The following is a 25,984-nucleotide window of genomic DNA, read 5'->3' on the forward strand; positions in this document are numbered from 1 at the left end:
CTTAATGCATGTTATACAGCACAGTGCTTTGCTGTGTAATTTGGCCTCCCCATATCACCTAAAATGCCTGGCTGATCCTGCCTGGCTATGTCCTCCCCTCTGTAAACTGACCACGGTATACCATGGCTGCTGAGCCCTGACACTGTGGTCAGTTTACATGCCTCCGTTATCCGCAGCTCTCCTGTCCTCCTCTGCCCTCTCTCCCCTCTCTCCCTGTCTGTCTGCTCCTGTGTCAGTGCCCTCCCCCCCCTTCTCCTCCTGCTGCTGTAGTTTCATTTAAAGTTTCATATCCTGTCTACAGTCTATTTAATAATCATGTGTGCCCCAGTGTCTGTGTTTGTTTAATAAAAAAATGCTGTTTTTACAAGTTCTCAGAGCGCTCACGTGACCCGCCGCCTCCCTCCTCGTCTCCCCCATTTCTCCTGACTGACATCAGTGAGGATGCCTCGGCCCTGCCCGCTGCAGGCAGCTGTCAGATCGGGAGAGGGGAGAGCCGACGGGTCATGTGAGCAGCGCTCGGCCCTCTGAAAACTGGTAAAGAACGGCTTATTTTTTTAGAACACATACACAGACACACAGGATTATTAAACAGACCAGACAGGATGGTATAAAGTGGCTTAACAACCACTTCAAAGGGGAAGTTGAGATTCCAGGGGGGGGGGGGGGCATTTGCCCCCCCTTGCCCCTACCTGCGGATGCCCATGACTGTATGTTATAGCAGAGAGCACCGTGCCACGATGGTCAGTCCCGCGGGCACACCAGGAAGTAATGTCATTGTGGCTTGTTCATTCAAACGGCTGGAGAACGCAAACCCTGAAGGAACAACAGCCGGTAGCGCTATGGTCACAGCTGAGTGCTGTAAGGCTCTGAAATGTAAGTCTGTCATAATGTGCTAGTACTGTATGCGGTGCCGACTAACAAATTATGGCAAAAACTTGCAGGGGTCTGTTTTAATAGGAAAAAAGTCTGTCCTAACAAAAGGTTCAACATTTAAAAACCATCATCTTGCATTGTATGTTAATAAGGGATAGCCCACTCGGTTTTTGGGGACAAAGACACTGTGAGACTGTCTAGAAATTCATAGGATCACCTCCTTGGAAACATCTAAAAGTTAACTGCAAAGGTGGAAATACCCTTTACAAAAAAAGTTTGTTTTGCCTAATAATAATAATAATAATAATAATAATAATAATAATGATATTAACCACTTCAGCCCCGGAAGGATTTGCTCCCTTCCTGACCAGGCCCTATTTTGTGATTCGGCACTGCGTTACTTTAACGGACAATTGTGCGGTCGTGCAAAGCTGTACCAAAACAAAATTTACGTCCTTTTTTCCCCACAAATAGAGCTTTCTTTTGGTGGTATTTGATCACCTCTGTGATTTTTTTTTTTTTTTTTTGCGCTATAAACAAAAAAAGAGTGACAATTGTGAAAAAAAAACAATATTTTTCACATTCTGCTATATAACATTCCCAAAAAAAAAAAAAATGTAAAAATCAAAATTTTTTTACATTTTAGGCCAATTTGTTTTCTGCTACATATTTTTTGTAAAAAAAATCACAATGAGCGTACTTTGATCGGTTTGCGGAAAAGTTATAGTGTCTACTATCTACGAAAAAGATTGATGTCATTTTTATTGTTTTTTTTTTTTTTTTTACTAGTAATCTGCGATTTTTAGTAGGACTGCGACATAGCGGCAGACAGATCGGACCCCTGACTGACATTTTTGACACTTTTGGGGGGACCAGTGACATTAATACAGTAATCAGTGCTAAAAATATGCACTGTTAGTGCAGGTTCACACTTCTGCGATGCGGGAATGCTGCGAATATGCAGCGTGATCCCGAATCGCATCTGCACCTCTGGCAGCTCACACTGCCATATGCGATATGCAGGGGGTGTCAATTAAAAGTTAACGACATCCCCAGTTGCGATCGCATATCGCAGTGCGATCTGCAAGTTCGCACAGAATCGGATCGCACTAATGTGAACCACTTTGCGATCCGATTCTGCTGCGGTTGAAAAAAAGCCTCATGTGCGAGTTTATTGCAGATGTGGGGCGAATTCAGCCATACAAAGTGTATGGCTGAAATTCGCACCGCACATGAGATCGCATGTAATTTAGGAGCAGTGCGCTCCGAATTACATGCGATCTCCGCAATCGCACTAATATGAACCGACACTCACTGTAATAATGCCATTGGCAGGGAAGGGGTTAATCCTGTGGGTGATCAAAGGGGTTAATGTATGTCTACTATGCTTACTGAAACTGCTGATCTGTCCCTGCCTGTCTCACAGAAGATCCGCCTGCTTTGTTTACATAAGCAGGCGGGTCTTCTCTCCCTTTCCCTGACGATCGTGGGAGGAAGGTGGCAATCGCCGCATCTCCTCCTGTAGCCCGACTCCCGCTGGAATCACATGCACTCCAGTCACGTAGTACTACGTGACTGGATGCAGGGGAGCCACACTGCCGCAGTTATATTTCTGTTGGCGGTCGGCAAGCGGTTAATAATACAAATAATACCCTAGAATACCGCAATACCCACTTTGATATGTTACAATGCTTGCCTTCCAAGATTCATAGAATAATTATTCACTGCCTTATTCATAATGCAGTTTTCTTGCTGGTTTTACCTTATAAATGTAAGTTTTATGTAATACAACGAGACCCCGGAGCCAATTTGGTTGCAGAGTAAAGCATTGTTTTATTGAAGCTTATAGCTCAGGACATAGTCCAGGTCCAATATCTTAGTGGTTACAATAAAGAGCATTACTTGGGCAGCTGCAAACATACAGTATAGTAAAGATTTTCCTGCATGAATGATCAACAAATCAGAGGCTTTAAAATGTACTAGTAGCTAATTTAAATTTAAAATTGAATTGGGTTTTCATTTTCTATAATCCATCAAATACCAGAAATCATCTTTACGCCTCCCAGCCAGCGAGTTCTTGGTGGGGAGGGCTTCCCGATCTTGCGATTATTGTGATTGGCTATTGGGAGCCATCCCCGACTCTGGTCCATAAACAGTGACTGGGAGTTGTTGGTGACAGTGGTGCCGGCTGTATTGCCACATAAAGAGGTATGGCCAACTTTAAGGGGTCAAGAAAGAATGTTTCAACATTATGAAAGGTGATAGGATGCAATGCACTGGAAGTGCTGTAATAATTGCTTGGTTCATTTACTGGGGACTGCAAAGAGCCACGTTTAGGTGAGCTTAGCACAGGAAAGACCTTTACTACTGTAATGGAGCTTTACTGTAGATGGTCAGCATGGAAGTGAACAAAGGAAGGCAAAGAGTAGAATGTTTCAGAAAAGCGGTGTCTGGTAAAGCACCTTATATAGATTTATTTTTAACTCATCCCTTAGCTCGTCCAAATTATGGCCCTCCAGCTGTTCACGAACTACAATTCCCATCATGCCTAGTGATGTCTGTGAATGTCAGAGATTTACAATGCCTCATGGGACATCTAGTTCCGCAACAGCTGGAGGGCCGCATTTTTTTAATCCGAACTAATGTAATTTTCCTGTAGCATATCCCATCATTCCTCCTTTTTTTTATGCTCGGGATGATGATTCAGTTCTGGTAACCAGCAGTTTTGAATTTTAATCCCCTTCATTTTGTATCCAACCGTTTGGCTGTATTCGTAGTTACAACTCAAATTCGACATGCACCCCCGTGCTGAAAAGTTGGTTAAAACACCATCTGAAAGAATAAAATAATCAGCATTAGCATGGTTAACATCCAAACAAACATTAACATTTGGCCTTTAAAGCTGAACTCAAGGATCACAACAAAGTGCTGGTATCCAAGACAAAAAAATTATATAAAAAGTCAGTGACAGTGAAGGCTCAAATTTCAATGCATATAAAAGTGAGTCCTTAATGCAAAACTATATCAACCAAATCAGGTGATTATGCGTATACATAGGTAGTAGTGGTGGCACCCTCCAATTCACCGCCGGAATGTGGTAAGATTTTACACTTACAAGATAATGTTGATCTAAGCTGGTGTACACCGGATAAAGATTAAAACAGGCTTAGGGGTCTCCTTTCACTGGCAGACTGGAATCCCAGGTAGTGGACGGATGGATATCCTTGTGCGTCTCCTATGTGTACTCTCGGAGGGCAAAAAAATGAAGAAGGCTCCTCATCAAGGGCGTCCACAGAATTTTTTTCAGGGGGGGGGGCATAATTTTAGGGTCACCCATGCTCCACCCCTTTTCAACAATGTAATGAAGGGGAGGGGCTTAGTCATTATACTTATTTTGAGTATTTATTTTTAAAGCATTTGTTAACCTAAAAAAAAAACTATATGTATCCTGTTCCCTTAAAGCATGTTATACAGCACAGTGCTTTGCTGCGTAATTTGGCCCCTTCTATCACCTAAAATACCTGGCTGATCCTGCCTGGTTATGTCCTCCCCTCTGTAAACTGACCATGGTATACCATGGCTGCTGAGTCCTGACACCGTGGTCAGATTAGCTGTCTCCGCCATCCGCAGCCCTCCCGACCAGACCAGACAGAATGGTATAAAGTGGCTTAACAACCACTTGAAAGGGGAAATTGAGATTCCAGGGGGGGGGGGGGCATCTGCCCCCCTTTGCCCCTACCTGCGGACGCCCATGCTCCTCATAGTGCAGTATGGTAATAACACTCCATCTTTTTTTAAAAAGTTCTGCAAACACTGTTAAAAAGTACAAGTGCTGGTGCCCATGCCATGCTCCTGTGTCTATCCAGTACAGGATAAACACAGTAGCATAGCATGGGCACCAGCATTTGTACTTTTTAACAGTGTTTGCAGAACTTTTAAAAAAAAGATGGAGTGTTATTACCATACTGCACTATGAGGAGCCTTCTTAATTTTTTCGCCCTCCGAGAGCACACATAGGAGACGCACAAGGATATCCATCCGTCCACTACCTGGGATTCCAGTCTGCCAGTGAAAGGAGACCCCTAAACCTGTTTTGATCTTTAGCCGGCCTACGTCAGCTTAGATCAACATTATCTGGTAAGTGTGAAATCTTACCACATTCCGGCGGTGAATTGGAGGGTGCCACCACTACTACCTATGTATACGCACAGTCACCTGATTTGGTTGATACAGTTTTGCACTAAGGACTCACTTTTATATGCATTGAAATTTGAGCCTTCACTGTCACTGACTTTTTATATAATTTTTTTGTCTTGGATACAAGCACTTTTTTGTGATATAATTTTTTGTACTTTGTATATTGCACAAAAACAGGCACGACTTTTTGGTCTATTAGCACTATTTTAAGCACTTTATATTGCACAGTAACTTTTTTTATTATATATTTGAAATATTGTGATTTACAGTTGTTTTTAAATATTGCACAGATGAAATATTGGAATATTTGCACAGTTAGTATTTGCACAGAGTGATATGTTTACAGTAGGTGGGAGGATCTAGCGCTGTTTACATCCTTACATAACCACTTGAGTAACTGCCTTTAATACCTCATCTTTACCAGTCTATTTTTCAGTTTTCAGCACTGTGAGATTGTTTGACTGATAATTACTCTGTTATGCAACACTGTACCCAATTGAGTTTTGTATAATTTTTTTCGAGACAGATAGAGCTTTATTTTTGTGATATTTATTAACTGTTGGGTTTTTATTTTTTTACCTTAAAAAGGAGGAAAGCTCAAAATTTCCCTTACTCTCTACTTGCTACTTTCTGTTAAAATAAAAATGCCGGAATAATATGAAAACTCCTGAAATGATCCTTGTTGGAAAGTAGACACTCCAAGGAGCCATTTTGATTGTTAGTGTATATTTTGCCTGTGATCTGAATTGTCTAATCTAAAGAATCAATATTTCCTTGCAGAACTTGCAATTTTCCATACATTTGCCTCCACATCTGCCCCGGGGGGAGGGTGGGGGGGTTCCTTCCAGGGTTGTGTGGAGTGTATTGGTGAGTCCATCATGCTCCTGGTGCATGTCTACTTTTTTGCTGTTTTGTCATACATTTGTATTCATGGTTTGTTTTCTGTTATTTTTAGGTTTTAAGTGCCCCCTGTAACGTTAAAAAAACCCTACCTCGTGAAAATTCCCTACCCTCGTCACTTCCTGTCACATACGTCAAGGAACAGCTGAGCAGCTTACCATTGCGCATGCTCACAGCTCTGGATATGTCATGGAACAGCTGAGCAGCTTACCACTGCGCATGCTCACAGCTCCGGAGGGTAGGGAATTTTCACGGTAGTGTGTTGTAATGTTACACCGCATCAGCTGTTGCTGCGGTTATAATTAAAACATCTTGGCTGCAACATAAAATCATCTCCGCTCCTACCCCTGTGACTTCCCTGATTTTGCCTCCTAAATGTAAAAGCGGCGGGTGTATGAAAATAAAAATCACGGAGATCTCAGCTCAGTCATTTATATTTTCATAGACCCGCCGCCGCTTTTACATTTAGTAGCCGAGATCAGGGAAGTCACAGGGGTAGGAGCGGAGATGATTTTATGTTGCAGCCAAGATGTTTTAATGTAACAGCGGCAACAGCTGATGCGGTGTAACGTTACAACACAGTACTGTGAAAATTCCTTACCCTCCGGAGCTCTGAGCATGCGCACTGCTAAGATGTTCAGCTGTTTAATGACGTAGGTGCACCGGAAGTGACGAGGGTAGAGAATTTTCACGGGTATGGTTTTTCACGTAACACCCCCCTATTTCTCCTGATGAAGCGAGTCTATCCACGAAACACATTGAGGGATGCAAGCTTGTGATGGAATCATCCCCTGCAAGCACACCTTTGCCTAATAACTATTAATTGTAATATTGTTGGTTTCAACTACTGTTTTGGGACTTGGGGATTATTGAAAGGGAGATTATGCTTTTACTTCAGCAACTGAAGTTTTATACTGCAATCATGTTTTGTGAATGCAATTTTTTATTCATTTTAGTTTTGGTCTGACTGCATCTTGGCATCTGAAAAATCCATCCTTTTCTTTTCTGTCGGTTATATTACATTTAGGATGTGGTGCCTCAAGCAACCCACAAACTTACCTTTATTGCATCAGTACCAAAGGGTGTAATATCCTGTCAAGCGCTTAGTTTCATGTTCCTTTTAATGTCTTTTTAGCTAATCAAGGAAACACATCTCTAGAATAATATGCAAAAGCCAGCCCCCAAAAAGTAATAAAACCTACCTGGTTTTTCCATCAATCCAACTAATGTGGCACAGTGGTCATCCTTACTTCTGCAGACTGTATTTGTGACAGGCTTACACACCTCTAAGGTATCATACGAGGTGCAAGATGGACATTCAGGCCCATTAAAGGGGTAGGTTATATTTTTCACTATATGGTAATGGTGTAAAATAGAAAAAAAAAAAGAAAAGAAAAAAGTTTGCATTATGATAAAGAAGAAACGTATTAAAGTTTATCTAAACCCATAAACGATAATGTAATATGTTGAAGATGTGGAGGTTACATTAGTTTTCATTTTTTTTTCAGGCTTTATTCCTTTTATCTTCATCTGGAAAGTCTGAGAATAACATGCTCCCTGTCCTAGGGTGGCTATAGTGATTCCTCCACAGTATTTATGGAAAGAGCCATGGTTGCCACCTAGAGTGGACTACAGTTGTGTCTTCCATTGTCTACAGTGCCTTGCGAAAGTATTCGGCCCCCTTGAACTTTTCGAACTTTTGCCACATTTCAGGCTTCAAACATAAAGATATAAAACTGTAATTTTTTGTGAAGAATCAACAACAAGTGGGACACAATCATGAAGTGGAACGAAATTTATTGGATATTTCAAACTTTTTTAACAAATAAAAAACTGAAAAATTGGGTGTGCAAAATGATTCAGCCCCCTTAAGTTAATACTTTGTAGCACCACCTTTTGCTGCGATTACAGCTGTAAGTCGCTTGGGGTATGTCTCTATCAGTTTTGCACATCGAGAGACTGAAATTTTTGCCCATTCCTCCTTGCAAAACAGCTCGAGCTCAGTGAGGTTGGATGGAGAGCGTTTATGAACAGCAGTTTTCAGTTCTTTCCACAGATTCTCAATTGGATTCAGGTCTGGACTTGGCCATTCTAACACCTGGATATGTTTATTTGTGAACCATTCCATTGTAGATTTTGCTTTATGTTTTGGATCATTGTCTTGTTGGAAGACAAATCTCCGTCCCAGTCTCAGGTCTTTTGCAGACTCCATCAGGTTTTCTTCCAGAATGGTCCTGTATTTGGCTCCATCCATCTTCCCTTTCACTGCTGAAGAAAAGCAGGCCCAAACCATGATGCTGCCACCACCATGTTTGACAGTGGGGATGGTGTGTTCAGGGTGATGAGCTGTGTTGCTTTTACACCAAACATAATGTTTTGCATTGTGCCAAAATGTTTGATTTTGGTTTCATCTGACCAGAGCACCTTCTTCCACATGTTTGGTGTGTCTCCCAGGTGGCTTGTGGCAAACTTTAAACGACACTTTTTATGGATATCTTTACTAAATGGCTTTCTTCTTGCCACTCTTCCATAAAGGCCAGATTTGTGCAGTATACGACTGATTGTTGTCCTATGGACAGAGTCTCCCACCTCAGTTGTAGATCTCTGCAGTTCATCCACAGTGATCATGGGCCTCTTGGCTGCATCTCTGATCAGTCTTTTCCTTGTATGAGCTGAAAGTTTAGAGGGATGGCCAGGTCTTTGTAGATTTGCAGTGGTCTGATACTCCTTCCATTTCAATATTATCGCTTGCACAGTGCTCCTTGGGATGTTTAAAGCTTGGGAAATCTTTTTGTATCCAAATCCGGCTTTAAACTTCTCCACAACAGTATCTTGGACCTGCCTGGTGTGTTCCTTGTTCTTCACGATGCTCTCTGCGCTTTAAACGGACCTCTGAGACTATCACAGTGCAGGTGCATTTATACGGAGACCTGATTACACACAGGTGGATTCTATTTATCATCATTAGTCATTTAGGTCAACATTGGATCATTCAGAGATCCTCACTGAACTTCTGGAGAGAGTTTGCTGCACTGAAAGTAAAGGGCCTGAATAATTTTGCACGCCCAATTTTTCAGTTTTTTATTTGTTAACAAAGTTTGAAATATCCAATAAATTTCGTTCCACTTCATGATTGTGTCCCATTTGTTGTTGATTCTTCACCAAAAAATACAGTTTTATATCTTTATGTTTGAAGCCTGAAATGTGGCAAAAGGTCGAAAAGTTCAAGGGGGGCGAATACTTTCGCAAGGCACTGTATAACAGCCTTTTTCAACCAGGGTGCCTAGGTACACCGGGGTGCCTTCAGATGTCTTCAGGGGTGCCTTGGCAAAATGCCTAGAAACTACCCAGAAAACTGTATACAAGTCAGCGGGTGGATCAAGCCTACCTATTCATTACACAAAGCCACAGGTTTTCATTGTGCACCATTACAACCTTCCAGTCGCCAGTGTACCATCATCATCAGTTGATAACAAGGATGTTGGGCACCTGCACAATACTCTTATTTGACCTTCTCCTGCCCCTCTCCATCAGCGCTGAGGTTAGATTAACTGAGTGAGGGAGAAAAACTGAGGGAGAAGAGAAACACTGGAATACTAGTCAGTACCAGTATGCAAAAGTGTTCGCTTTGGAAGAATAAATCACTACTAGGGATGATCGAACTTTTGACTACTTGTCACTAATTCAGCATACAATTGCTGAAACCGGAAGCAGGAAGCAGGACTTGTGTGTGTGCGTGCGTGCGTGCGTGCAGAGAGAGGAGGAGGTGCTGCGGGGGAGCCGGTGCGGGAGATCTCGGGGAACCGAGGGGTCCGGTGACTGAAGGGGAGGATCGTCTGAGCGGCGTGACTCACCGTCAGGAACTGCTAGTGACAGGCTTAAAGGGACACACACTAGGTAAGTAAGACTGGTGACTTAGATTGAACAGTGACTGAGGGGGTAGTGTAGTACCTGAGTATCTGTGAGTACCTAGTGCTACCTGAGTGTTTGTGAGTACCTAGTGCTACCTGAGTATCTGTGAGTACCAAGTGCTACCTGAGCATCTGTGAGTACCTAGTGCTACCTGAGCATCTGTGAGTACCTAGTGCTACCTGAGTATCTGTGAGTACCTAGTGCTACCTGAGTATCTGTGAGTACCTAGTGCTACCTGAGTGTCTGTGAGTACCTAGTGCTACCTGAGTGTCTGTGAGTACCTAGTGCTACCTGAGTGTCTGTGAGTACCTAGTGCTACCTGAGTATCTGTGAGTACCTAGTGCTACCTGGGTGTCTGTGGGTACCTATTGCTAACTGAGTGTACTGTGAGTGGGTGCGTCTGACCGGGCTGTGCGACTGAGTGTTGTGCGTCTGACTGGGCTGTGCGATTAGTGTTGTGCGTCTGACCGGGCTGTGCGACTCAGTGTTGTGCGTCTGACCGGGCTGTGCGACTCAGTGTTGTGCGTCTGACCGGGCTGTGCGACTCAGTGTTGTGCGTCTGACAAGGGCTGTGCGACGTAGTGTTGTGCGTCTGACCGGGCTGTGCGACGTAGTTTTGTGCGTCTGACCGGGCTGTGTGACGTAGAGTTGTGCGTCTGACCGGGCTGTGCGACTGAGTGTTGTGCGTCTGACCGGGCTGTGCGACTTAGTGTTGTGCGTCTGACCGGGCTGTGCGGCTGAGTGTTGTGCGTCTGACCGGGCTGTGCGCCTGAGTGTTGTGCGTCTGACCGGGCTGTGCGACTGAGTGTTGTGCGTCTGACCGGGCTGTGCGACTGAGTGTTGTGCGTCTGACCGGGCTGTGCGACTGAGTGTTGTGCGTCTGACCGGCTGTGCGACTCAGTGTTGTGCGTCTGACCGGGCTGTGCGACTCAGTGTTGTGCGTCTGACCGGGCTGTGCGACTGAGTGTTGTGCGTCTGACCGGGCTGTGCGACGTAGTTTTGTGCATCTGACCGGGCTGTGTGACGTAGAGTTGTGCGTCTGACCGGGCTGTGCGACTGAGTGTTGTGCGTCTGACCGGGCTGTGCGACTTAGTGTTGTGCGTCTGACCGGGCTGTGCGGCTGAGTGTTGTGCGTCTGACCGGGCTGTGCGACTGAGTGTTGTGCGTCTGACCGGGCTGTGCGACTGAGTGTTGTGCGTCTGACCGGGCTGTGCGACTGAGTGTTGTGCGTCTGACCGGGCTGTGCGACTGATTGTTGTGCGTCTGACCGGGCTGTGCGACTGAGTGTTGTGCGTCTGACCGGGCTGTGCGACTGAGTGTTGTGCGTCTGACCGGGCTGTGCGCCTGTGAGTGTTGTGCGACTGACCGGGCTGTGCGCCTGTGAGTGTTGTGCGACTGACCGGGCTGTGAGATTGTGAGTGTTGTGCTACTGAGTGTCAAGTGAGTGAAGGGGAATACCAGAGGGTGAAAAGGTAGCGTTAGGAAGCCAGGAAATAGCCACATAGGATAGACTTAAATCGCTGAATCCCCATTAGATTAGATTAGTAGGTACAATGCCCGGCGGGTGTGGAGATGCGACTCGGTGTACATCTTGTGATATGTATGCGTTCCTCAGACATGTGATCGAGGGCGAATACAAATGCGCAAAATGTAAGCACGTTGCTTCCCTGGAAGCTCAGGTCCTGAATCTAGGGAAGCAGCTGGCAACACTGAGACGAATGTCCATACCGGAGGAGAGCCAGGATCGTACCAGTCAGGTGCAGACAGGGGTCTGCCCAGAGGTGGGCGGAGTATTGGAGGTGCAGGCATCAGAGCAGAGTAGAGGGGTGACAGTTAGGAGGGGTAGAAGGGGACAAGGCAAGGAGGCTGATCCTGGGCTGGAGCACCCCAATAGATACGCCCCATTGTGTGATGTTGGGGAAACCAGTCAGGGACCAGCATTGCTGGAGCAGAGTGACGCCCCTAGCTGCCAGGGGAAGAACTCCTCCAGTGAGGCCGGGAGAAAGGGAAAGGAAAGAGAGGTGCTGGTGGTAGGGGACTCAATTATTAGAAGGACAGACAGTGTAATCTGTGACAAAGACCGTGTGCGCCGAACAGTCTGTTGTTTGCCGGGCGCTCGGGTTTGGCACATCGCGGATCGGGTGAACAGATTATTGGGTGGGGCTGGGGAAGACCCAGCTGTCATGGTACACGTGGGTACAAATGACATAGGCAGAGGAAGATGGAGAGTCCTAAACGATTTCAGGGACTTAGGCGCTAAGTTGAGGACTAGGACCTCCAAGGTAGTATTTTCCGAAATACTACCTGTACCTCGAGCCACACCAGAGAGGCAGCGGGAGATTAGGGAAGTTAACAAGTGGCTGGTGTAGTAAGGAGGGTTTCGGGTTCCTGGAGAACTGGGCCGACTTCTCAGTCGGCCACCGGCTCTTTGGTAGGGACGGATTGCACCTAAATGGGGAGGGTGCAGCCGTACTGGGTGAGAGGATGGCCAAAAAGTTAGAGGGGCTTTTAAACTAGGTGACGGGGGGAGGGTACAGATGTAGAATTAGCCAGTGGAAAGCAAGTTTCAGAGGGCAGAAATGGGGGCATTAGCGGTAGGGTGTTCGGAGCTCCTATACCCAGGGTGGGTACGGGGAAAAATCAAGAGAGCAGCCTAAAAACATCAAACGAGGATATATGTAACCGATCAAAATTAAGAGGTTTGTATACCAATGCCAGAAGCTTGGCCAACAAGATGGGAGAGCTGGAGCTGCTGATGTTTGAGGAGGACTTAGATTTTGTGGGGATAACTGAGACTTGGTTTGACAGCTCTCATGACTGGATGGCGACCATTCAGGGGTATTCCCTTTATCGCAGGGATAGAGAGGGTAAAAAAGGGGGAGGGGTATGTCTGTATATTAAGAACAGTATACAGGTAAATATGAGGGATGATATTAATAATGGAGCTATGGACGAGGCAGAATCCCTATGGGTAGAGCTTCAAAGGGAAGGCACGGTGGGGAAGGTAATATTGGGCGTATGCTATAGGCCCCCCAACCAGAGGGAGGAGGGTGAGGCGGACCTCATGTTACAGATAGGATTGGCAGCAAGGATGGGAAATGTCATTATAATGGGGGACTTTAATTATCCGGATATAGATTGGGCAGAAGGAACCGCGCACTCAGCCAAGGCTCGGCAGTTCCTAAATGTTTTGCAGGACAATTTCATGGGTCAGATGGTGAATGCACCGACAAGAAACAATGCGGTACTTGACCTACTGATTACCAACAATACAGACCTGCTCACGGATATAGAAATACGGGACAACTTAGGGAACAGTGACCATAGGTCAATTGGTTTCAGTATTAATTACAGTAATAGGAAACACAAGGGTAATATAAGGACACTGAATTTCAAAAGAGCCAATTTCCCTAAACTGTGCTCGCTGCTAGAAAATATCAAATGGGATAGAACCCTGGGAACAAAGAACACGGAGGAAAAATGGGAGTGCTTCAAGAGCATACTTAACAAGGGGGTGGGCCAGTGCATTCCACAGGGAAATAAATTTAAAAGAGCAAAACTAAACCCTGGGTGGCTAAACTCCAACATAAAAATGTATATTAGAGCTAAAGAAAAGGCCTTCAAAAAATACAAGACTGAGGGGTCATTGGCAGCATTTAAGCATTACAAAGAGTGTAATAAGAAATGTAAAGATGAAATCAGGGCGGCTAAAATAGAACAAGAGAGACATATAGCGGAGGAGAGTAAAAAGAACCCCAAGAAGTTCTTTAAGTATATAAACAGTAGGAAAGCGAGGCCAGAGCACATTGGCCCCATAAAAGATGATAAAGGAAAAATGGCCACTGAGGACAGAGAAAAGGCGGAAGTGTTAAATAATTTCTTCTCTTCAGTCTTCACAAAGGAATCGGGGGCTACACGAACCTTGCTTGTAAGGCCGAACTAAATAATACACCTCAGGAAGTGCCGCCATGGCTAACAGAGGATAGACTTAGAGCTAAACTAGAGAAACTTAACATAAATAAATCCCCGGGACCGGATGGCTTGCACCCGAGGGTTCTTATTGAGCTCAGCCAGGTGATTGCCAGACCATTATTCTTGATCTTTAAGGATAGTTTACAGACGGGTATGGTGCCAGCTGATTGGAAAAAAGCCAACGTGGTACCAATATTTAAAAAGGGGCCGAGATATATCCCGGGTAACTATAGGCCGGTCAGCCTAACATCAGTAGTCTGCAAAATTTTGGAGGGGATGTTAAGGGACCACATACAAGACTTTAGTAATGAAAACGGTATTATAAGTAGTAATCAGCACGGATTCATGAAAAATCGTTCGTGCCAAACCAATCTATTAACCTTCTACGATGAAGTGAGCTGCCACCTAGATAAAGGAAAGCCTGTGGATGTGGTGTATCTGGACTTTGCAAAGGCCTTTGACACCGTTCCCCACAAACGCTTACTGTACAAACTAAGGAAGGTAGGTATGGACCATAAGGTGAGTACCTGGATAGAGAACTGGCTCCAGGGGAGAGTACAGAGGGTGGTGATTAATGGGGAGTACTCGGATTGGGCGGGTGTGGAAAGTGGGGTCCCCCAGGGTTCTGTCCTGGGACCAATCCTGTTTAATTTATTCATAAATGATCTGGAGGAGGGGATATCGAGTACAATCTCAGTATTTGCGGATGATACTAAATTAGGCATGCCAATATCTTCTATGCAGGATGTGGAAACCTTGCAAGCGGACCTGAACAAAACGGGGTGGGCAACTACATGGCAGATGAGATTTAATGTTGAAAAATGTAAAGTAATGCACTTGGGGGCCAGAAACCAGAAAGCAAGCTACTCACTAGGGGGGGAACCTCTGGGTGAGTCTAGGATGGAAAAGGACTTGGGGGTACTGGTAGACAACAGGCTTGGCAGTGGCATGCAATGCCAAGCCGCCGCAAGCAAAGCCAACAGAATACTGGGATGTATAAAAAAGGGGATTCACTCCAGATATAAAGAGATCATTCTCCCGCTCTACAAGACTCTGGTTCGGCCACATCTGGAGTATGCTGTCCAGTTCTGGGCACCGGTCCTCAGGAAGGATGTGCTGGAACTGGAGAAAGTCCAGAGAAGGGCAACAAAAATAATTAGGGGAATGGAGGACATCAGCTATGAGGAAAGACTACAAGCACTGAACTTATTCTCTCTGGAGAAGAGACGATTGAGGGGGGGATATGATATCAATGTACAAATACTGTACTGGCGACCCAAGCATAAGGAACAAACTATTCAGAGAAAGGAGATACAATAAGACACGTGGCCACTCACTAAAACTTGAGGAAAGGCGGTTTAACCTTAAAGTGCGTAAGGGGTTCTTCACTGTAAGAGCGGTAAGGATGTGGAATTCTCTTCCACAAGCAGTCGTATCAGCAGGGAGCATTGATAGTTTCAAAAAACTATTAGATGGACACCTTAAAGACCACAACATACAGGGGTATACAATGTACGGTTAAAAGTAAACACACACACACATCATAGGTTGAACTGGATGGACTGATGTCTTTTTTCAACCTCACTAACTATGTAACTATGTAACTATATACTACTTTTGGGTGTCCTACACATATAGTTGTCCTGCATTATGTAAAATTATGTACAATTATTCATTTTTTTAAATTTTTTTTTTTAGAATGGGGTGCCTCAAGATTGTGCGGAATTGTAAAGGGTGGCTTGACTGAAAAAAGGTTGAGAAACACTGAGTTATAAATTGATGTATGTAAAATGTATTTCATTGTTTCATACTGTGACAAATTTGAGAAGAGGTATCAAATACGAAACAAACAGAAAACACACACACAAATACATTATACTCACTCGCAAAAGTCCCATTGTTGCACAAATCATTTTCACAGCAATCATATGTCAGGTCATAGTAAACATCATCATTAACATAGGCATACATGCTATGATTGCATTTCAGATTTAAAGCACAGCGCTTCTCAATGGAGTGGTAGGTATGATCTGCAAACAAAAAATATTTTAAATATCAAAATATTTCTAAAAATGTACAATTCAAAGACAAACTACAGGAAGATGGAAAAAAAAAACATGAATAATGCAGCTGTGCATTTATTAACCACTTGACCCCTGGAAGGTCCCCCCCCCTAATGACCAGGCCATTTTTTGCTATTCAGCACTGTGCTAATTATTATTATTATTATTTTTTTTTTTTTTAAGATCTGTTTATTTTTGAACAAGACAACAACACAGTATACGTTGAACATATAAGTACATCGTTGAAATCCTCAGAAGATCACATCTCTGATATTGTGACAAGTATACATCTTCAAATAATAAAGGAGAGTGACAACGGTAACATAGATGGTACTTCTCCTTCCAGTCACCACAATAACGAAAGAATATAGACATTTCCAAAAAATAAAAAACAGAGAAAGCAACATTAAACATTGCATGATGCCATCAGCGCCATGTAATTAATACGAGGGAAGGCATGTTGATACAATACTTAGGGGCTTGTGGAGATGTCCAAAGCTGTAGAAGGCTCTGCCAGCTATTTAGCCCAAACCTTATCATATTTACAGGGCCATACCCTGTTAGTATAAGTGTCTTTAAAAAGCTGTTATTAAAGCAGAGTTCCGGGCACAAAATCGACCTAATCGATTTTGTGTCCATCCGCTTGCTCTTCTTCACCTGAAAAGAAATTGGATAGTTAGGGTTATTTTTTTTTTTTTTACTTACCTTGTAATTGTAGATAGAAATACTCACCTATTTTCCACTTCCTCCCTCTGTGGCCGCGGCCCGCGCCGTCACTTCCGGTTTGCAATGATTCCTGGGAGCTGAACGTCATCGCTTCCAGGAATCAATGCAACGGCACCGGCCCCGCTCGTCACTTCCGGTGCGACGACGCATTCCCTGCTAAACAGCTTCTGGGCATGCCCAGAAGCTGTGGAGGAATGCGGCGCCGCACCGGAAGTGACGAGAGGGGCCAGTGAAGGTGCATTCTGGGAGAAGACGACGCGGAAGAGGACGCAGAAGAGGATCGCGCTGGCTTCAGCTGCCCACAACAGAGATGGCAACGCTGGAGAAGAAATTTTAGAAGTGAGTATTTCTTCTTGCAGGTAAGTGCGAACCGGGACAGATCAGAGGCTAGCCATTGTGGAATGTAATACCCCTGACTGTCCCGGGGGTATGTTCATTGAAAAAAACGATACTGTGCCCGGAACTCCGCTTTAATCAATTGTTTCCAAAATTGGAGCGTAGGAGGGGTGGATTTTTTCCAATACGGGCCAATAGCTTTTCTGACATAAAATAGAGTAAGATTGGCTAGCGTTCGCTCCACCACTGTGGGCAGAATATCCTCCACCAGTCCCAGGCGGACATTGAGGATTGAAAGGGTGAGGAAACAAAGGAATTCAACAAGGTCACTACCTCTTCCCGGAATCTAGCAATGAATGGACAGGTCCGGAATATGCGTGAGAAGTCCTCTGGAACCAAGCCACACCGCCAGCACTCGGGGGGACATGTGGAATTCATTTTGTGAAGTCTGTAAGGGGTGAAGTAGGCTCAGTGTACCAATTTAAATTGAATTAAGTGGCCCCTCAAGAAACTAAAGATCGGAAGGGGAAGTCCCACAAATCGTCCCAGTTGTCACTGCCTAGATCAGGTATATCTCACAGCCATCTAGCCCTGAGACCCTCCAATACTGGGAGAGAAACTGAAATGAAGTGGGAGTACAATCTAGAGGTTGGTTTCTCCCAACAATCAGAAAATAGTACCGTCCCCAGGATTGATTTTTAAATCAATGGATTCGCTGGTGGAAACTGAACACAGAAGGCTGGTAATACTGATAATGATATGAAGTTGGTAGATTGAAGGTAAAGTAAGTAAGGAGAGGGGAGACTCTGCCTGGCCAATGACAATCTGTGAAACGAATTTAATTTTATATTTAGTCCACTCGATGCGTTCCGGTAATTTATAGAACTGAGGGAGGGTGGGGTTTAGCTACTAGGGGGCATTCGGAGAGATTGCTGCCCTGGGGTAATGCTCACATCTAAGACCAGCCCCCCAAGCTCAGATGGTAGTGAGCATTGGAGGAGTCAAATTATAGGGGGCCCAGGGGCCTCTAAATAAAATAACTTTGAGAGCTTCCAGGAAGTTTACTACCGTGACTTCCAGCAGGGTGGAAGGGCTGTTTAGGTCTGGACTCAACCATTACGCGGTCGTGACCAGCTGGGTGGCTAGATAGTATTTGTAAAGGTCTAGAAAGGATAGGCCACACTGAATACAGGGACGCATGAGGGTCAGTTTATACCTAGGGTTTTTTTGGCCCCCATACAAAGGAAGAGAATAGTTGATTGAGTCTTGCAAAAAAATGATTTAGGGATCCATTGTGGGGGATGTCTAAACAAATACGCAAGCTTTGGGAGAATTTTCATTTTCAGCAGATTATTACGCCTCTATAGATATAATGGTAGGGATTTCCATGACTTATATACACATATATTTATATACATATCTCTATCAAAAACGACAATTTTTAAGAACTTTTTTTTTGTTTGATTAATAGTCCCTGGGGCATGACCCAGAACCCTAGGCACTTTTTAGGGGCATTTATTGGGTTTTAGGACTTCAAAATTGTGTTTTTTGATTCTATATATATATATATATATATATATATATATATATATATACACACACACACACACACACACACATATATTTATATATATATACACACACACACACACACATATATATATATATATACACACACACACACATACATATATTTATATATATATATATACCCCTATACAGAAGTTCAGATGTCATGCCTGCCTCCAAAGACGCCCAAAAAACGCCCAATAAATGCCTGAAGCAAAAACGCCCAAATTCTAAGAAAAATTATCTTCTTTTTCTGGTTCTGGACATGCTACAGAGCTGAAACTTCACAGGTACACTTTTTAGATCCCCCAGACACTAAATCCAAAGAAATCTCATTTTTTTTTTCAATAATCTTTTCAATAATTGGCTCTCTTTCAAAAACGTTAATTTTTAAGAACTTTTTTTGTGTGATTAATTGTCCCTGGGGCATGACCCAGAACCCCAGGCACTTTTAAGGGGCAATTATTGGGTTTTAGGGCTTTAAAATTGTGTTTTTTTATTCCAGAAGTTCGGGTCCCATTGATTTCAATGGGGTTCTGGAATCCGAACCGAACTTTCGGGAAATTAGGGTGTTCTGGTCGAACCAAACTTTTTAAAAGTTCGATCATCCCTAATAAGGACAAAAAATATATATAAATTATTACAGAGACTAAATAAAAACAATCAGTTTAAAAATATGGAACCCGTGCCATAAGTTTAAAACTAACAAAATATACCTTATTTTCTACACCCATAGAGAGATGGAAGATGGTTACTTACTGAATCCAGATTTTTCATAGACTGTCATACAAGAGCTGCCTTCTGGGCATTCAGTTACTTCACCTTTGCAATACTCAGAATTACGACCATGGCACTCATAACATTTGATATTTTCAACTAGAAAAAAAACATAAATAATATGTAATATGTATATATAATATATAAACACATACTACTACTAATAATAATAATAATAATATTCTGTTCTGATCAGCCAGTTAAACCCACGTGTTATCTTATCTATAGTGCACAATTTTACATATTATGCTGCCAATGGCTATAAACCATCCAACAGGAAATCTGCTATATATTTGTAGCACTATCCTCTTGAGGGCTGCTGGATTTCTCACCTTTTTGGAACCCTCAATACATTACAGCCGCGAGCAAGTTTAAATTACATTTTTTCCTTTAGAAATGTCAGTATTGCTGCAGCAGGCTACATACATTGTACAAATGCGCCACTTTACAGGCACATTGAGGGGACCACCCAGGCATGCTATTTCAAGAATGTTTTCATTTTTTTTTGTTTCACTTTAGGCATTATTAAAATCACTGCTCCTGTAAAAATGATTGTTTTTAAAAAAAATGTTTGTATTGATGCATGTCCCCCCAGGACAGTACCCAGGTCCCAATACACTTTTTATAGCAATAACTTGCATATAAGCCTTTAAAATTAGGACTTTTGATTTTTCATGTTCATGCCCCATAGACTTACTTTAATAGAGTTTGCATGTTAGAACTTTTTCCCTGTTCGAGAGGTTCTGGTGCGAACCGAACATGGGGGTGTTCGGCCCATCACTAATGTCAGGCACTAAATATTGAAACCTACTGACTAAGACTGGGATACAATTAAAATTCATGTGTGTGTGTAAAGGCAGGTGTCCCAATACTTTTGACAATATAGTGTATATATACAGTATATCTTCTGTAAACTGGAATAGACTTAGGCACTAGCAGTTTTTTTCAGAAGTACATCAGAGCTGATCCCACCACACTCCTCAGCCTAGACCAATGATGGCGAATCTTGGCACCCCAGATGTTTTGGAACTACATTTCCCATGATGCTCAAGTACACTGCAGAGTGCATGATTATCATGTGAAATCTAGTTCCAAAACATCTGGGGTGCCAAGGTTCGCCATCACTGGCCTAGACCTTAACCTGCCTAGCGGCATCCCCTAGCGTGACTCGGGGTGGATTTTCCATGCTGTTATCTGTATCCCCGAGTCACGCTCGAGGTGGATGTGCAGAGCGCGCAGGCCTATAATACATAACGCCAAATTTCCATGCAAAAAATTGTACCGCTTTTGGTACAGAATTCCTGACATAATCATACCGCCAGGGAGGTTAAACAGGATGTATTCAAGCTAATTCTTGTAGCATTCATATAGTCATTACCTTGAATAACTGTGGAGTTGTGGCATGACTTGGAGATACACATAAATACCTAATGCCAATACTATTATCATGCTTTTTTTATTTAACTGTTGTCTAACTTTGTTTGTACAAATCATAATCATTTAAAGCAGATATAAACCCTAACTGGATGACAATTAATTTGCTAAAGCACTGTGTATTAAAAGAATTGACAGTTTTTTTTTACATAAAATTCTGATGTTTACCTTTTTTTCATCCCTTTTTGTCGGTGCTGCAAATCTCCCACGGACGTTTTTAGCAGCAACTTCCTGCCCTTGCTACAGCATCCATTACACAACATAAGGGGCCTTGTTGAAAGAGCTTCTGTAACCCTAAGGAGCCATTTAAGGTTCCTCCAATGTATTTCACCAAAATTGAATTTTTTTGGCGAACTTGCTATTTTCAACAAAAGTTTTGGGTTAATTAAAGCCACCCATTCAATCCAGCTCTTCAGTTCTCAGAGAATGTTTCTGTGCGGGCGATTGAGAACCACACAGTCACCTCTGAAAAATTCTTCCAGACTGTCAGTGTGTCTTTGACACATGAGCAGAAGATTCTTCATATATTCCTATAGGTTATTCCTATGGGTTATTTATTATTACGAGTTGGTTTTAAATTAATAGCTTGTATAACTTTTTGTTTCCTGTTCTATGTTGGTTTTTGCCAAATAAAATTGCTGTTGCAAAAAAGTCTCGTATAAAAGCTGAAGAATTGTCCATGGGAGGTCTGAGATGACTTACAAGACTCGGGCCAAGGTCTTTCTTTTTCAGTTGTTTGAAAGAAGAGTAAAGGAGACTTGTATTTTGTAAATTACATAGGTTACTTACCTGTAACTAGACCAAAGGAGAAAAGTAACAGGATAATAGCAACAGTCTTCATTTTATTGTTTTTGAATGTCTTGGATGCTGGTGATCTTCTTCCAATGCTTCTCAAGAGATTTTAAGTTCTTCCCAAATACTGGTATATATTTGATGCTAATGGTCCTTGAGGCAGATTTATTATGAGGTCATTATTTCATTTTGTGGTGGCGTTTGTTTGATAAACTGATACCAAACAGTATTTAATAAATGTAAATGTTTGGAGATAATATTTGCATTGAATTTGAATTAAGTTCAACAATCTGGATTCCGTAATGGCTGAACTCACTATGTATACATAATGTGTTTGCTTAGCCCTAAAAATAAAACAAATATTTTTTTGTGTATTTCATCTGCATCATAAAGAAATAAGGAAATTGTATAGAATTTTTTTTTCTTTTTTTTTTCTTTTGAGAATAGTAGTAAGGCACTTGTTACACTAGCACTTTTATGCAGGACATATCAGGATAGTGAAACACCTAATTGCTTGTAAGATTCCCACCCTTGCTTGCTGAAAACTTGCATTCTTCAACATTTTTGTCAGTGAGCAAGCAATGCATTGTAGGCAAGGCAGCGGCTCATACAAGCAGGTGTGTATTTTTCCTGCCAACCTGTCACTGGTGAGTTTTTGCCAGCCATGGGCCTCAAATAGGCACTGAGCCAGATTCAGGAAGCTTTGATAACAGTGGCGGCTGGTGCTCAAAATTTTTGGGGGGGGCGCAAAAAGAAAAATTTGCGGCAAAAAATGCGGTAAAAAATTACTTTGATGCCACACAAGTGTTAAAGGGGCCATCAGTAATCAAGGAAGAGTGCCTTGATAAAGTATTCATAATTACCCCTTTAAATAATACATATTTTGTCATGTTATTTACCACCAAAAAACGTACATGTATTTCATGTGATAGACCGGCACAAAATTGTGAACTGGAAGGAAAATGGAAGAAAAATGACAAATGTATTGCTTTGAACATTTTATTAACAAAATTCAAACATGAAAGAAGAAAACTAAAACCAAACCGCAAAAAGCCAGCGTCCTTATCTGAAAATAAATTTTGCTCTTCTTTCCCTTAGGGATGCAAATTTCTCGATGACCTTCTGGTTGAAATCGGTCATCTCTGTCACCAGTCTCTTTTCCATAGACAGCATGGCCAATGCATTCAACCTCTCCTGGGTCATGGTGTTCCTCAGAAAAGTCTTGATCCTTTTTAGGGTTGAGAAGCACCTCTCAGCCTCTGCTGTGGTCATGGGTGTGGTAACACTTATAGTATCCTTAAAGGGACTACTCATCAACCTTATTTGATGGGATATTACTTGATTTATCAGAGAGAGAAAAGCTTAGACGTTATACTACATTGCTACATTTTGAGTCTGGTTTGAAAGACTGGTCACACACATGCACACTGTCAACTGCTTAGCAATGGTAGCCATGGTGTCAGAAGATATTTCCCAGTGGGATCATGAATATGGCACATACGATTGGTGACAGAGTGAAGCCCTGTCAAATGGAAGATGGGGGTGTGGTACTATACTCAGATCCCTAACCTGTAACAAAGAATCCTGGGTTACGTCCAACTGCTTGGCTGTGGCAGCTCTCCATAAAGGGAGGAGGCTCCCTTTAGAAACAGGGGTCACCCAAACTGAGAAGTCTATCTAAAGACAAAGTAGAATGGGCAGTAACTGTCTGAAAAGTCCAAGATCCTTTATTTTTTGCTACATTATTGAAGCCCCGATGAAGAGGGATTCTTGGACCACAAAACTAATGGGATGTCTTATTGTTATGTGTGTTAACCACTTAAAGCGGAGTTCCGGCCACAGAATAATTTTTTTTTTTTATAAATACTTCCCAAACAGCTATCCACTGCCCTTCATACATCCGCTAATCCGGTTTTAGACAGTTTAATAATTGATTGGCAATCATAAAATCTTACTTTATAAAAAGTTTGCTGAGCGCCGCCATCTTTGTCCTGGTAACCCGAAGCCGCAGTATGCAAATGTATGCCCTGCTTCCTGGTTCTAGCTCATTGTGCAAGCTGTGAGAGTAGCTCCTCCGCCTACATCACTGCCCATTGCCTCCTGGGAGTGATGAGTAAGAGCTCCCAGGATGCATTGCAGGACAGGAAGTGATGGTGCGGGCCTCGGCCACAGAGGGAGGAAGTGGAAGGAAAGGTGAGTATATTTTCTTCTGAAACAAGGTAAGTAAAAAAAAAATAAAAAAATTCGGGAATATCCAATTCTTTTTCAGGTGACAATAAGGAAGCAGGTGGCACAAAATATAATGTAACGATTTTGGGGCCGGAACTCCGCTTTAACCACTTAAGCCCCGGAGGATTTGGCTGCTAAAAGACCAGGGGTTTTTTTGCGATTTTTTACTGCGTGATTTTGACAGACAATTGCGCGGTCGTGCGACGCTGTACCTAAACGAATTTGACGTCCTTTTTTTCCCACAAACAGAGCTTTCTTTTGGTGGTATTTGATCACCTGTGCGATTTTTTGATCATGCGCTATAAACAAAAAAAGAGCGTAATTTTTGCAAAAATAACAATATTTTTCACTTTTTTTTATATGAAATTCCCCCCCAAAAAAATGTAAAAATCAAAATTTTTTAACATTTTCGGCCAAATTGTTTTACGCTACATATGTTTGGTAAAAAAAATCGCAAAAAGCGTATTTTGATTGGTTTGCGCAAAAGTTATCGCGTTTACTAACAAAGGGAAAGATTTTTGTCATTTTTGGTGTTTTTTTTTTTAACGAGTAATGGCGGCGATCTGCGATTTTTTTTTTGCGGTACTGCGACATTGCGGCGGACAGATCGGACCCTTGACTGACATTTTTGACACTTTTGGGGGTACCAGTGACATTACTGCAGTAATCAGTGCTATATATATGCACTGTTACTGCAAAAATGACACTGGCAGGGAAGGGGTTAACTTTATTGGACAGGGAGGGGTTAAGTGTGTCCTAGGGGCGTGTTTCTAACTGTGCAGGGACATGGCTATTGGTGTAAAAGCAAAGATCAACGGTTCTACATAGTAGAACTGTCAGATCTTCATTTTTACACCAGGGAGAATGACGGGCGGCTTGTTTACATAAGCCGCTCTGCCTTTCTCCCTTCACAGGAGCGATCGTAGTGTGACCGGCGGACATTGAGTCCGCCGGACACACGCACTGACTTGTCTGTGAACGAGCCGTGGCGGGCGCGCGCCTCGGCGGGCGCGCGCCCGCCCGCAATAGGCTCGCAAGTCAGTGACAGGCGAGTGACGTATCGATACGTCACTCTGCCTGGCCGGGGCTGACCGCCGCAGTATATAGTCGTGCGGCGGTCGGCAACCGGTTAAGGACAGAGCCCATTTTTGACACATTGTTGTTCACAAGTTAAAATCAGTATTTTTTGCTAGAAAACTACTTAGAACCCCCAAACATTATATATATATATTTTTTAGCAAAGACTCTGGAGAATAAAATGGCGGTCATTGCAATATTTTTTGTCACGCAGTCTTTCAAATGACATTTAAAAAAAAAAAAAAAACGACATTTCACTGCATTTTAAAAAAACTAAACAGTAAAGTTAGCCCATTTTTTTTGTATATTGTGAAAGATGATGTCACACAGAGTAAAGAGATACCCAACATGTTACAGTTTATAATTGCGCACACCCGCAAACTACGGTCAATAAAAATCTCCATAGGCAACGATTTAAACATTTTTAATGGTTATCAGTTTGGAGTTAGCGAATAGCTCTTTTTTTTAATTATTGCTCTTGCTCTGGCAATCGTGGCAATACCTCACATGTGTGGTTTAATTTGCGGGCGCAAATTCCGTATATGTGTTCTTTCATGCGCGAGCTCACGGCGACACAGGTGGCTAAAAATGTTTTTTTTTTCCTATTTATCTTATTTATTTTTTTAATATAAGCACAGGTTTTTAAAAAAAAAAAAAATCTGATCACTTTTATTGCTGTCACAAGCAATGTAAACATCCCTTGTGACAGCAATAGGCAGTGACAGGTACTCTTTATGGAGGGATCGGGGGTTTAAAAGACCCTAGACCCCTCCACTACACTTCAATGTATTCAAAATGCCGAAAACTGCATTTTTGAATACTGTCACTTTTTAAATTCGGCGCCTTTAGCTGCCAAGTAACCCGGACGTGATGTCATGGACGCCGCCTCCGGATTACGTCATCAGAGACCCAATCGAAGCCGCATCCGGCTTCGATGGGGACTCCAACCAGAGCCGTGGGAGGGGGCGGGCGAGCTGCATCGGTCGTTACCGCCTGAAAGCTGATCACCGGCTCTAAAAAATGGTACCGGGATGATGCCTCAAGCTGCAGGCATCACCCCAGTACAGCCACTTATTGCAGCCGACGTAGGTCTATGTAGATTTGCGGTAAGTGGTTAATAACAATAA

At 42.9% G+C, this 25,984-nt stretch overlaps 1 protein-coding gene across 1 annotated transcript; it reads right to left on the minus strand.

The window, feature by feature from the left end:
* Positions 1-3,541: 3,541 nt before the first annotated feature.
* LOC309568948 (uncharacterized protein) lies at positions 3,542-21,642 on the minus strand (the record flags this gene model as incomplete). The annotated part of the gene is made up of 5 exons (XM_082274714.1): positions 21,549-21,642; positions 19,308-19,424; positions 15,738-15,884; positions 7,173-7,322; positions 3,542-3,705 (listed from the first exon to the last, which is right to left on the minus strand). The coding sequence occupies exons 1-5, from the start codon at positions 21,598-21,600 to the stop codon at positions 3,542-3,544; spliced, it is 630 nt and encodes a 209-aa protein (XP_082130840.1). The 5' UTR covers positions 21,601-21,642.
* Between the last annotated feature and the right edge of the window lie 4,342 nt (positions 21,643-25,984).

This window comes from Pelophylax lessonae, assembly GCF_965119305.1.
Source record: "Pelophylax lessonae genome assembly, chromosome: 12".
In the NCBI taxonomy this organism is placed as follows: domain Eukaryota; kingdom Metazoa; phylum Chordata; class Amphibia; order Anura; family Ranidae; genus Pelophylax; species Pelophylax lessonae.